Source organism: Rhinolophus ferrumequinum, chromosome 22 (genome assembly GCF_004115265.2).
Source record: "Rhinolophus ferrumequinum isolate MPI-CBG mRhiFer1 chromosome 22, mRhiFer1_v1.p, whole genome shotgun sequence".
In the NCBI taxonomy this organism is placed as follows: Eukaryota; Metazoa; Chordata; class Mammalia; order Chiroptera; family Rhinolophidae; genus Rhinolophus; species Rhinolophus ferrumequinum.
This window is the reverse complement of record NC_046305.1, coordinates 12,331,225-12,343,983: the sequence shown is the minus strand read 5'-3', so window position 1 is coordinate 12,343,983 and position 12,759 is coordinate 12,331,225. Positions and strand designations below refer to the sequence as shown.

The following is a 12,759-nucleotide window of genomic DNA, read 5'->3' as shown; positions in this document are numbered from 1 at the left end:
ACTGTTGAGTGAACTGAAGTTTTTTAAAAGCCCAAACAAAGACAAACAAACAAACAAACCTACAGAAACGCACAGCCCAGTACTGGACACAGATATTCGTAGCTCCCACTGCTACCCACTCAAGTCAGAGCTAACTTATGAAGAAACAAATATGACAACGTACAGTAAAAACTGCAATTTAAACCAATTCTACTATTTAGTGCCATTACTATCAAAGGTAACAATTGAAACACACCACCTTCCTATACATAGCGTTCTACTAACTAAGTGCCTAATGTTCATTTCTTAAAGCCCTTTCCTCTTTCTCTGAGGAATTCAAGTTGATAGAAGCGGCTGCTTCTGGGAGGAAAAACTCTGCCGTGGACACAATTACATTCCTCAGGCCTCCTTCCGTGTATCCAAGTACTGAGGAAAATAAAGAGTGACTGCTTGTTATTGCCACTCCCTTTGTAAGAGGAATATAGAAAAACGGTCTTCTTCAATAACATGAAACTGGCCTCAGTCAGAACTTCAAAACTTGATCACAATACATCTGAGTAATGTCCGATACCAGTAACCTGAAAAGGAGGTTGAAAGTTACAGGCTTTCTAATTTGCTTCTCTTCCCCATCCATCTCTATCAACGTTCATTACACCCAGCCCATGGGCTATGGCTCTCCCAGCATGACGACAGATGGACAGAAGCCCAACAGAAGGAAAACGCTAGGCAATTAACTAGAAACTAGAAAAGCAGGTGCTTAGATAATCTATGAAACAGAATCACTATATTTCAGAGCTCAAAGAAACCTTATTTTTAAAATAAGCAGCTAAAGTACACAACCTCTAAGATTACAAGAACGGGAACCACTGAAGCAGAGCCCTAGCTGGAACACAAAGTAAAGGCACACACGAGGGATCAGACATGAAGCGAGAGAAGCAAACAGGGACCAGGGACTAGATCTCAGAGGAGCTGTAAGCCATTTTAAGAGTTTTTATTTTATCCTAAGGGCACCTGGAAGCCAATGATGTTTTAAGCACAAGGTTGAGAAACATGTTCCGATCTGCATTTTAGAAAGAAAACTCTTCTGAAACGGCTTTCAAACAGAGGTTACTTTGGACTGAATCTTAAAATAAGAAAAGAGCAGGGTCATTTACGGATAGGTAAAATAACCCTTTCAAAGGCACAGAGGCATGAAAAAATTAAAAAGTAGGCTGAGAGAAAAGAAACTGCACAGTAAAAATGTATACTCTGGATACAGAGTATAGAAAATTATACTCTGACTCCACAGGTCATATTGCTAGTCCATGAATTACTTTGTCTCTCTGATTCACTACCTGGCTTTGCACAGAAAATCTTTTAACCTTGCAGTGGCATGGAACCAGAAACCTGACCTTTTAGGGCAAAACAGGTAATACAACAGAACAGGTAATACAGTGTTTGGGTCTTAAACTAAATTGTCTCCTCAAGAGAGGTCTCCCCCTAACAATCACGCTAAAGTTATGGCATCTTCTTCTTTTCCTTCATGGCATCTAAAACAATTTAAAATTCTACATATTTCTATTTTGGTGTGTCTTAATGTCTGCGTCCCTAGCCTGACTTTAAACACCATGCCTTGTTGTTTCCCAGGGTACATCCAGTCTCTGCAAAGCAACTGGAAAGACTATACAGGTGTTAAATATATTTCCAAATAGCTTTTGAAACCAACCCCTGGCACTGAAACTCTTACTCCTACCACCACTGGCTTTATTCAGTGTCTATTACACAGCAGCCCTGATTTCTTTCTAGAAGCCATGAAAAGAAAGGTACTAAAAATCATTATTGTTGTTATTGCTGGCAGTGGCTATTATTTACCGAATGACTCTTATATGCTAGATACTCTCTTAGAGGCTTTTACATACTACTTCTTGTCTTAAAACAATCTTTGAAGTAGGCAATAATTCCTATTTTACATATGAGAGATCTAGGTTTGAACAAGTCAAGTGATATGACATGCCCAAGGTCACAGAACTTGTACAACCAGGATCAGAACCCTGGTCTGTGACCTCCGAGTTCACATTATACTGCTTTTCACTGTCCTTTATCTGAAATACTTTCTATATAATTAGCACCATAAGCCAAAAAAGCAAAACTCCAAAAAGCCAATGATGTACATACATATAGCCTGAAAATGGTAGGTTACTAATATAAAGTAAGGTGTTATTCAGCTTAGTTCTGTTGCAAATATTTCATTTGAAAGGGTGAAGGTGGAAGAGGTTTATAGACCTAAGTAGTGCATTGTAATATACTCCTCCTAATATTAAAAAAAAGAAAAAGAAAGAAAACTTGTTTGGCAGTAAGTCTTGAGCATAACTATTGCAGAATCCTTAACATAGGAAGCCAAAGGTTCAAGATAAACCAGCAACTACTGAAATTAGAACTATGAATTATAATCCCTTTTTATTTAAAATAAAATTCATCCTGGGCTGTCTCCCAATTTAAATTAGACTACAATATTTATCATATCACATTTTTATCAGTCTAATGAGCCAAAACACATATATTTATCTTAATCTACTTACGTAGCTCCCTTAACTATCCAAATGGTGTATTATATTATTTATCATTTTTACATACCTCCTTCACTTCTTTATTAGCCATTGTTAAGTACTAGAAACCAGAAAATAGTTATTTCTAGCAGTTAACAAATAATATATATGTGAATGTATACAATGTATACAAATGATACATACAGCTGGAGAAGTATACATTTGTATACAAATGACTATCATGAAATTATTTCTAAATCACATTTTCAAAGAATATTATATCATAAAAAACCTCCATAAAATAATGTTAAGAAAAATGCACAAATTGAATATATAAATTGATGCTGATTTTGATGACATATTTATGACACATGCCTGTATGTGTCAGCATGGATCTGTGAGTGATAGAAGAAAAACAAATTATTGGGAGGAGGTAAACCAAAATGTTACCTCCACATGGTAGGCATAGATGGTTGGTGACTGTTTCCTTTTTATACTTTCTGAGAAGAATTTCTTTTAAAAGAATTTCTTTTAAATTTTCTGCAATGAGCCCATACTACTTCTATAATAACTACTTTATGTAAGAAAATACATTCCGCCTATTCTTAAAGCAATCCTATGAGTATATGGTAGCACAACATTAAAATAAAATCTTAACAAACCTTGGGCATATTTTTCTGAAGATTTTATCTCATCTAAGATACCACTAATTTTTGATTTGCACTAAGAAAGAAAAAGCTGCCAAATGAATTATACAACATAGTACTTACTACACAGCACTTTCTTATTTTCGGAGATATTAAAATGTTAGACAACAAAGTATTCCTCAATCAGTGACATGCAGAATATTACCATTTGACTAGTTTTGATGTTTTGGATTCACATTAACTGTAAAATAGAGATAACTATCACCTGTAATGTCAATAGCTCTACAAGAATGTGATTTCTTATCTATCACAAATACCAACCTACATTGATATCACTGTACAGCTTTCAAAGACAAACTTCTTCTGAATCCCAGCACCTAACATAGTGCCTGACAAAGGAACAAGCAGGTATGCATAGGAACTAAATTACTTATGATTCCTAAGAGGGCAATTCGGAAGGTACCTTTCTATATTTGGTAAGTGATAAAATCATAAAGAACAATAAACTGACTGATACATCGCCATAGTTAGGTAAAATGAGTAAAGGTATAAGGGGAACTATCACAGTTACGTAACCAAAAGAAGATCTGACTGGCTCAGAAGCAGGAAAAGTAAAACGGACAGTTGTAGGCGAAACTGTTAGTTGTCAAGCTAGCATCCTCACCCACTTCCTACTTCCTTAGAATCCCTGATATCTGAGCATATGATTGCCCAGAACAAAGAAATTTCCCAGTCTCCCTTCGCATCTGGTGAGCTCATGTGACTAAATTCTTGCCAATAAGATACAAGCAGAATTGGTTAAACAAAACCGCCAGAAAACCTCCTTAAAAGATGGCTGGTGCCTGTTTCTTTCCCCGTTTTTCTCCCTACATCAATTCTGCTCTTCAGACCTCAGCTGAAATGGCTGGAGCTATTTGGACAATGAGAAGGAGGATCAAAACCTGCGAATGGTGAGGCAGGGTGGTAGGAGGAACCAGGTTCCCTGAGGACCACGGAATCACCACACCAGCTCTGGACCTCCCAACTCTAGATGATTTAACATGACAGGGAAACACACTTCTACTTTGTTTAAGCCACAGTGATGTGTGTTTATTCTGTGTTACTATTACAGCACATCTTAACCTCAACTTACATAATAACCAAAGAATTTCTGGGCATAAAATAGTTAAGACATCTCTCCAGCAGACTGCCAATAATCAAATAGACTGACACTATCCAAAAACGTTTTTAGAAGAGGTTACTTGAGTGGGTGACAAACCACAAAGAGAAGTACTCATATGAAGACATACCATCTGTGTCTTACTCATTACAGTTTGCTCATTTCATTCAATGGTTGGGCAATAAATAGCATAAGGTATTAATGTGAAAAACAATACTTGAAATGCTATAAGAAGCAAACAAAATATGTTGCAACAAATTTGTATTTTTAAGAAGTAGAACTAGGAAATAATTTTTCATCTGTTAAATTTTCACGTTATATCTACCATTTCCTCTATAAAATTGTGTCCATTAATAAAAGTCCTTCAAATACTGATAGTAAAGATACTCCCTTTCCTCAACATATTCACTTTTCTCCAGAAACGGGTGTGTCCTCAGAGGTGAAGACAGGCATCCATGTCCAAGCGAGGGCTGTACCCACAAGGCCCTGTCCTTCTCACCAAAATCCAATTCTCTCTCTCAGAAATCTGAAGCTCTGAGCTTAGAAAGAGCAACTGGAAACTTCATTAAAATTGAAAAATTCAGAAACATTTGAACTCTTGCTGCTGACATCCTTTCCCTTTCCAAAGGTTGAGTGTTCCACCTCTCCCACGATTCTATGAAATACATGAATATCTTTCAAGTATTTCCTTTTATGTTTAAATGAGCCAAAATAGGTTTCTGTTATTTGCAACCAAAAGAAAAAAAAAATGAACTAACATAATGTTAAAACAAAGCTAATTTCTCTATTAAAGGCGGTAGGGACCTAATCATTTGTATCTCCTTGGACTGTACGAAGGTCTTTTAAGTCTTGTTGCAACACAACTCCAAGGATTTCACAAGGTCATGGCTCAGTGTTACACAATGTTGGATGACCCCACAAGCACCAGATATTTTCTTTTAATTAAGTCCTCAAAACTTTTTTATGACAGCATTTAGACCTAGAAGTGACCTTAAAGAGTCAATCAGTCCAACCCACTAATTTCAACCCATTCGTGTCATAACCTCTCATTTCTCTTCCCTTCACACTAAAGAGCTTGCTCAGTACTTGACAGCCTTTCAAAACTTGCCTTAATATGAACTCCTCTATCTATGCTGTAAATTTTCACAGAATTCTTTGTAGGTTGCCAGATTTAGCAAATAAAAATATAGGACACCAGTTAAATTGAATTTCATAGACAATAAATAACTTTTTTAGTCTAAGTATGTCTTGACTATTGCATGATGCCTAAAAAACCATTTGCTGTTTATCTGAAATTCAAATTTAACTAGGCATACTGTATTTTATCTGACGACTCTAGTTCTGTGGAGTTGAAAGAGCTGCCCAATAAGATCTACAGACTACTGATTCCCTTTACAACAGGAAATAGTGAATCAAGAGCAAAAATTTAAATCGCCTACACAGTTACGACACAGACTGCTAGAGCTGAAGGGGATTTTGGAGGCAGCTCGTCCAGGGTTCTCACTGTAAAGATAAGGGGACGATTCCAATGAAGATGAATGACAAGTGGGTTGGAGCATGACACCAAATTACAAATGACTAGAAAGAGTCCTGATTTTCATTTGTTTTAAAAATTACTTCTAAAAACCCACAAGAGAAAAGAACAAGTAAATTTCATGGCTCCAAACAATATTCACATACCTATTGTTTTGATAGTCATTTCATATGTCAACCAATAACTTAACTAAATAAGATTATGTATATAAGCCACCTAGCCCAGAATAGGCCTTCTAAATGTAGTTCCCATCTCCTCCCTGTTCCTCTGTTTACTCAGTCTAAAATACTAAAACATTACAATCACTTCCTTTCTGGTCTCATCATCTCCCAAACTCTATAAATTATCCTCAACTTTGATATCAAGATTTAGATACATAGACAGAAGAATTCATATTAAGGAAAGGTATGAAGAAGGTTGTCAGGTACCGAGCATTCTCAATACAGCTCCCTCAAAACCGATCCAGTTAATCAACACTGCAAGATGTTCAATCTCATTAGATATAAAATCGCCAATTAAAATATTCCTACATCAAAAAAAATTACAACTAAAAAAAAAAATTCCTACATCAAATTACCTATAAAAGTTCACCAAAAGGATTTTGGTGATTCATTCAGAACAAAGCACTGTGTAATAAATACAGAGTGTGTACTAAGGGTATAAACCAAGCACTCAGAAGTAGGAAGTAGGGAGGACATCACTTCAAGTTGGGGTAGTTAGGAAACTGTAGAAGTGGCAGTATTTGTGCTAGAATTTGAAAGATATACAGTATTCTGATTGGTAAAGGTAGGAAGTTAGGAAAATTTCAAGCAGTAAGAGTTTCATGAACAAGGGCATGAAGGTCGAGAAAAAAACCCTTTATAACCTAGCCCCAGTTTTCCAACTCTTTTTTTTCCTATCATGAAGATCAAGTGTCATTTCCAAGACACAGTGTAAGTTTCCAACCTCCATACCTCTGCTCAAGCCATGCGCCTCCTTTAGTACAAGTCTAGCTAACACTGCAACCTTCCTACCACTTGCACCATACAGAGTAAGAAATAATACCAGCTAAACCAATGTCTACCTGTTCCTCAGCCTCTTTTCCCTTACTTCATTCATTTCTTTCTCCCTCCTTCACATCCTCCTAACTGACCAAACTAAACAATAATTTTATTCACTGATTGCTACATAAAGCAGGTAGGTGGAAAATTCTCTTTAAAAACAAAGTTTCCACTTAAATCCTTGAAACAGTCCCTCCATCCCCCTCTGCTTCTTTCTCCCCCCACCTTTCCTTCCCACTCCACAAACCCTTTCCTCTGCAGATCTGTGATTCTGCATTAAAAAAGAGCTCCCCTCCCACTTTAGATTTTTAAAGTAAATAGCAGTGGTAGCAGAGATGGACTGCCTTTTCACCTATTTGAAACTTCCTGCACAAATGAACACAATAAGGGCTTTGTGTTTTTGCTGGGAAGGGGAGAAGGAGCAAAAGAGAAATAGAAGGGGAACTTGAAAAGCAATGGAAAATAAAACCAGGCGTCCAACTTGTCTAGAGGAATAAGTCAGAAATAATCTAGTAAGCCATAAAAACCAAATTTCCTTATTTTTATTTTAATCACTAAATCTTCAAGAATGGGCCCTTAAAAACAGCACATGTACCTACCTGTATGTTAAATATTTTTCTTTTCTTAGCCAAAATTGTAAATTACTCCACAGACAATGAAAATTACCTAATAATCAAGTCTTTAAACACTTATAATGGATCAACAAATCACTAATTGGAAAAGACATCCACCAGAATTGACCTTGATCTTTCTAGTTTTACAGGCTTACATTGGTAACCTAAGGAAATCAGGAAAAATACAATGCAACACACGACTGAAACAGCACACAAATCACACCAGCTTAAAACTGGTTCTGCTGCCTTAAAGCAGATCAGGGAATAATACAATCCTTGAGTTATTTTACAGAGGCAGCACTGAATGTGCCACCTCTGTCCTCAAGCTGCACCAGGAAGCAAAGTCTCGCCCCTCCCCCAGAACCAAAGGACAGGACATGGCTGGAACTTGAACACTTTGGAACACTTGTTCATGGAACACTTTCAGACACAAAGAGTCCGCTGTCCAGGAAGATCCAGTGCTGAAGCCCCTTACCATAAACGGCCACGTTCCAAGGTCCTCCAGTGAAAACTTGCCCAGGCAGCACTTGCAGCATACCTGTTCCCCCTAACTCCTTATGAGACAGGTTAGTTAGCATGTTGTGAGGTAGACAGGGAGGTCCCTGGCGAAATAAACAAAGGCAGCTATCTCCTGAAACTCCAGCTTCTGAAATGTCTCCTTCACTCCAGGACGAAAATATGAGAATGCACCTTGAGGTTAATAAATTATCTCATAAATCCCTTTTGGCCGGACATAGGAGCAGATCCGATAGATAGGGATGGGTTCATTAATCCCTTTAGGATCTAATAGATCGGGATGGGTTCGTTAATCCCTTCAGGATGGGCAAAGGGGACAAACCTGATAGACGAATTCTATTAGAAGGAGCCAGCCCCCTTCTCCAAGTAGGCAAGAGAAGGTATAAAAGTAAGAACTTTTGCTTCAGTCACTGGGCACCCCAGTTTGGACCCCCTCTCATTCTGAGAGCTGCGACTCTTTACTCGTTACTTTTAATAAACTATCTTCTTTTACTTTTACAACTCCTCGCCTCTCCTTGGTCCGTGCTTCCATTCGTTGGTTTCACGAGACAGGATCCCGGCACAAAGAAGATATCCTACATCACTTACAACCCTCTGATTGTAAAACATTAGGGAGGTCAGGTTTTAAGCAATACAGCTTCCCATTCTCCTTGCTTATTAGCACTCTACAAATAAAGCGACTCTAACTTCTCCACTGTAAAACTCAGTGTTCAGTGTTTGACACTGCTGTGCGTGGGAAGGGGGTCACACACAAACTCTCTTCCTGTTTGGTTACACAATTAACGAGGAATCTAGACTCAGTTTCAAGCATAGTAAATATACCTTTTGAATACCAGCTTATAAAGCAATACAATAAGCTGTTACATCGTAGAAATCACCAATATATCAACAGAATAAATTTGGGAGGAATCTTTCATGTCAAGCAAATAGATCCTTGTACTGAGATACGTGTACTAAAATGTCTAGTGACAGCATCATCCTAGGACTCAAAAAAGGCTGTATCTCCAACAAATGAGATGAAAGTGAAAATGATAAGCCCCAGGATTGGAAGATAAACTAAAAAATTAGCTCTGATCATTCCAAAGACACAAATACCAAAATGAGTGTAAATAATCTTGCATGTACTATTTTATGAGTTGTGATTTGTAAGATATTTGGTCTTCATTCACAGTTCCTGGCTCACAGCTCCCAAAACCCTTGGAACTTCCTCCATGTTACAGGTGATAAAGCTGTCTTTTGTTATGTTCATGAGGTGACTTTTGGACCACACCCAAGGGTGGCTGCCAGGAGAACCAACCATGCATTAGAGGTTTGGAACAGTAAGTCCCAACCCCCACCCCCAACCCCATAAAAACCTAGGAAGCCAAACTGTTGGTCCTCCAAGTTCCAGAACCAGAATGCTTCTTCTACCTGCCAGGTCCCAAGCTCCCTAAGGATAGAAACCTTTGTTCAGGACACTGACCTATGTATCTGTCTCTTTATCTGGCGGTTGATTTGTATCCTTCGTAATAATAAATCGGTAATCTAATGAGTAAACAGATTTTCCTGAGTTCTGTGAGCTATTCTGGCAAATTAATCGGACCGAAGGAGGGGGTTGTGGGAATCTCTGATTTACGGCCAGTGGGTCAGAAGTTCAGGTGACAACCTAGACTTGCGATTGGCATTCTGAGTTGGAAAGGGCTGATGGAACTTCCCTCCAATGTGTAGCCAGATGGTCAGAAGCACAGGTAACCTGGGCTTGCTTCTAAAGGGGAGGGCAGTCTTGTGGGACTGAGCCCTTTACCTGTGAAATCTGATTATATCTCCGGGTATGTAGTATTAGAATCGAATTGAATTCTTAGACACCGTTGCCTGCATCCAAGATTTGCTTGTTGGAGTGGAGGGAACCCACGCCCCCATGTTGGAACTGGGTTCAGGAACCCCATTCAAATATGAATACAAAAATATCTAAACTTGTTGTTTTATATAAATGCCTATGTGCATGCATGCACACAAAACTAAATAAAAGCAGGGTTATTTCATCTATATTATGGGATATTTATATATTCATGTTGGCCAATAATTTTTGGAAGTAATCTCATTTAGGAAAAAGGGAGGCTGCCTTGGATTTGAAGTCAAGATACATTCAGGCACACACAATATTAGATTGTGAATTTAAAAAGATTGTTCTTTGTCCTCCAGAATTTCCTGAGGGCACTGCTGCATTCTGACGTGTAGAACTGTTTGCCCGGCTTGAAATGGCTCCACCTTGTTGTTCGAGCTCCTGTTTATTTCTTCTACAGCCCATACAGGGAAACTACTGGATTCAGAGTCAACGTTTACCAGAAACCTATTATTTACTGTGAACCCTGATACTTTCACAAAGCACTTGCACAGATGTTCATGTAGACTTCAACTGGATCATGGTTCTCTGAAACCACGTTTTCATGGTAAATGTCAGAAAATGAAAGTGAAAAGTGGGGGAGAAGAGAAAAGGGCAGCCTGGTTCTTGTGTAGGATGACAAGGTGGCAAACCTTATTTTCCTGTTCCACAGCTGGACTATGTCAACTGAGAAGAAAGATAAATAATTATTTAATTATTTAAGCAATGTAGCATTAAGAATTTTACTAAACAAAACTCTTACCCTAAAGCTGTACGTTTTTGTTTCTGGAAGAGAGAGTTACTTACCTCTGCCTCTGCTGTCAACTGTATCTTCTTTGCTATCAACTGTTTTATGTCTACCCGACCTATGGGGAAAAAAAATGTAACTTTTAACTTGATGGATATAGCTACCTACAAGCACTACTTAAATAAAGAAGCTGAAAAATAAACAGGCAAAAAAGAATGACTATGTAAACTAAGGTACAACCACAAAACATGGCAGCTCCTAAAAATGAAGCATGGGGAAGATAAATGGAAGGAAATTTATACATAAGAATTCTAAGTAGGAAAAACAAAACTATTGTCCTCGTATGTGCACACAGTAATTACAACTATATTAACCACATAGTGCTGTAAGATCCAATTCTGACCACCCGGGAAACTATACTGTCTAGATTAGATCCTGCAACTGTGACTTCTAAAATACACAAGCAACATTTAAAAAGTAGATAAACTGAACTTCATTAAAATCAAAAACAAAAACTTTTTTCGCTGCAAAAGACATGACACCATCAAGAAAGTAAAAAGACAAGCCACAGAACTGGGAAAAAAAAAATTGCAAATCTGATCAGGAACTTGTATCCAGAATATATAAAGAACTCTTACAAATCAATAATTAAAAGACAAACAATCCAATTTAAATACAGGCAAAGTATTGTAACGGGGTGGACTGCTTTTGCTTCTCTCCCATCTGACTTTTACCATAAATCCAAGCCTTATTTCTCCCAGGGCTTTCAGGTAAATAGTTCTTTTTGTAGGTATGCTAATTGACTAGAGGAATTCTGTAAAACAGCCTCCTGAATAGATGGGGAAAGATGCACGAAGCAATGACTGTTTATCAGAGATTTACAGGAATCTCAGGACAGCACTCTGATGAGTGGACCCAGATGGAGGGGAGGTCAAGAATATCAAGAACCACCTGGGAAGAAAAAGATGTGGAGATTTCCCACTCTTCCTTGTATTCCACCTTCTGGCCCTACCTGGTCTCCTTTCCCTTGACATAAAAGAAGTCTGAATTCTGAATTCTCTTCACGTGGATTTGAGGCACCATTAGGTCTCCCCATCTTTTCAGTTGGCACCTTCTCGACCAATAAACCTTTCTTTATTTCACACCCTGATGTTTTGAGTTTTGGCCTTTCGAAGCATTAGGCACACGGGCTTGAACGTGGAACAGTTTCCGAACAAATATTTTTCCAAGAAAGATATACAAATGGCCAATACTACATGAAAAGATGTTCAACATCACCGTTCATCAGGGAAATGCAAATCAAAAGCACAAGTAAATACCACTTTCCCACTCACTAGGATGGCTATAATTAAAAACACATAAAGTCGACTAATTGAGATATGAATCATTAATGACTTGAGGATCTTTTTTTCATGACTTAAAAAATTAGATTTTAGATATTAAAATATTTATGAGAATTGGTTGCTCTGTGTGACTCCCATATGCATTGCACGAGCGTATATATTGTGATTTATTACTCTCACAGATTTGTAGACAATTCCGTATTTTCACACGGAATCAGGGTACAATTAAAATTTAAGTAAGCAGTTGAATTAATTAATGTCTTCCCTTTTAGTAAAATATGGCTATGGTTCATTTTGAATGCAGTTTTCCTTTATTCATAAATAAATTTGTCTTCACACATAATATCTTAGCTAGATTTTAGCTTTTGATGTATTTATTAAAATTTTTTCAAGTTTTTCTCTGGCAAAACATTTACACCTTCAGCAACATTTTTAATATAACTGAAAAATTAGGTGCTAATGCATAAGGTAATGCCCCCCTGTTAAACTTGGTGCCCATTACTAGCTGCTTACACTGCTCATTTAGCTATTGCAACTTCTTGTTAAGGTTAGATTTGTCTTTGAGTTACAATTTTATTGGAATTCATCTAAGTTTAATGCAAACATAGCAATCTTGACATGGTACCTCTTTCATTTTTATATATTTTTCAAAGCACATTTTCAAATACTATAGTATCTTTTTCCAGAAAAAAAAGAATTTTATAATCTGAGAGTAAATTTCCTTATTTTACCTTTTCAGATGAAAGGTCAAGTTGTCTGTTATACTACATGGGAACCAATAAATATCAGACAA

At 37.4% G+C, this 12,759-nt stretch overlaps 1 protein-coding gene across 1 annotated transcript in view; it reads right to left on the bottom strand.

Annotated features, from left to right (window-relative positions):
• The window catches only part of SOAT1 (sterol O-acyltransferase 1), a 58,684-nt gene that overhangs the window by 18,690 nt on the left and 27,235 nt on the right, over positions 1 to 12,759 (bottom strand). The window contains exon 3 of the mRNA XM_033092781.1: positions 10,683 to 10,741. Coding sequence (XP_032948672.1) covers positions 10,683 to 10,741 — 59 coding nt within the window. The remainder of the gene's footprint in view (positions 1 to 10,682; positions 10,742 to 12,759) is intronic.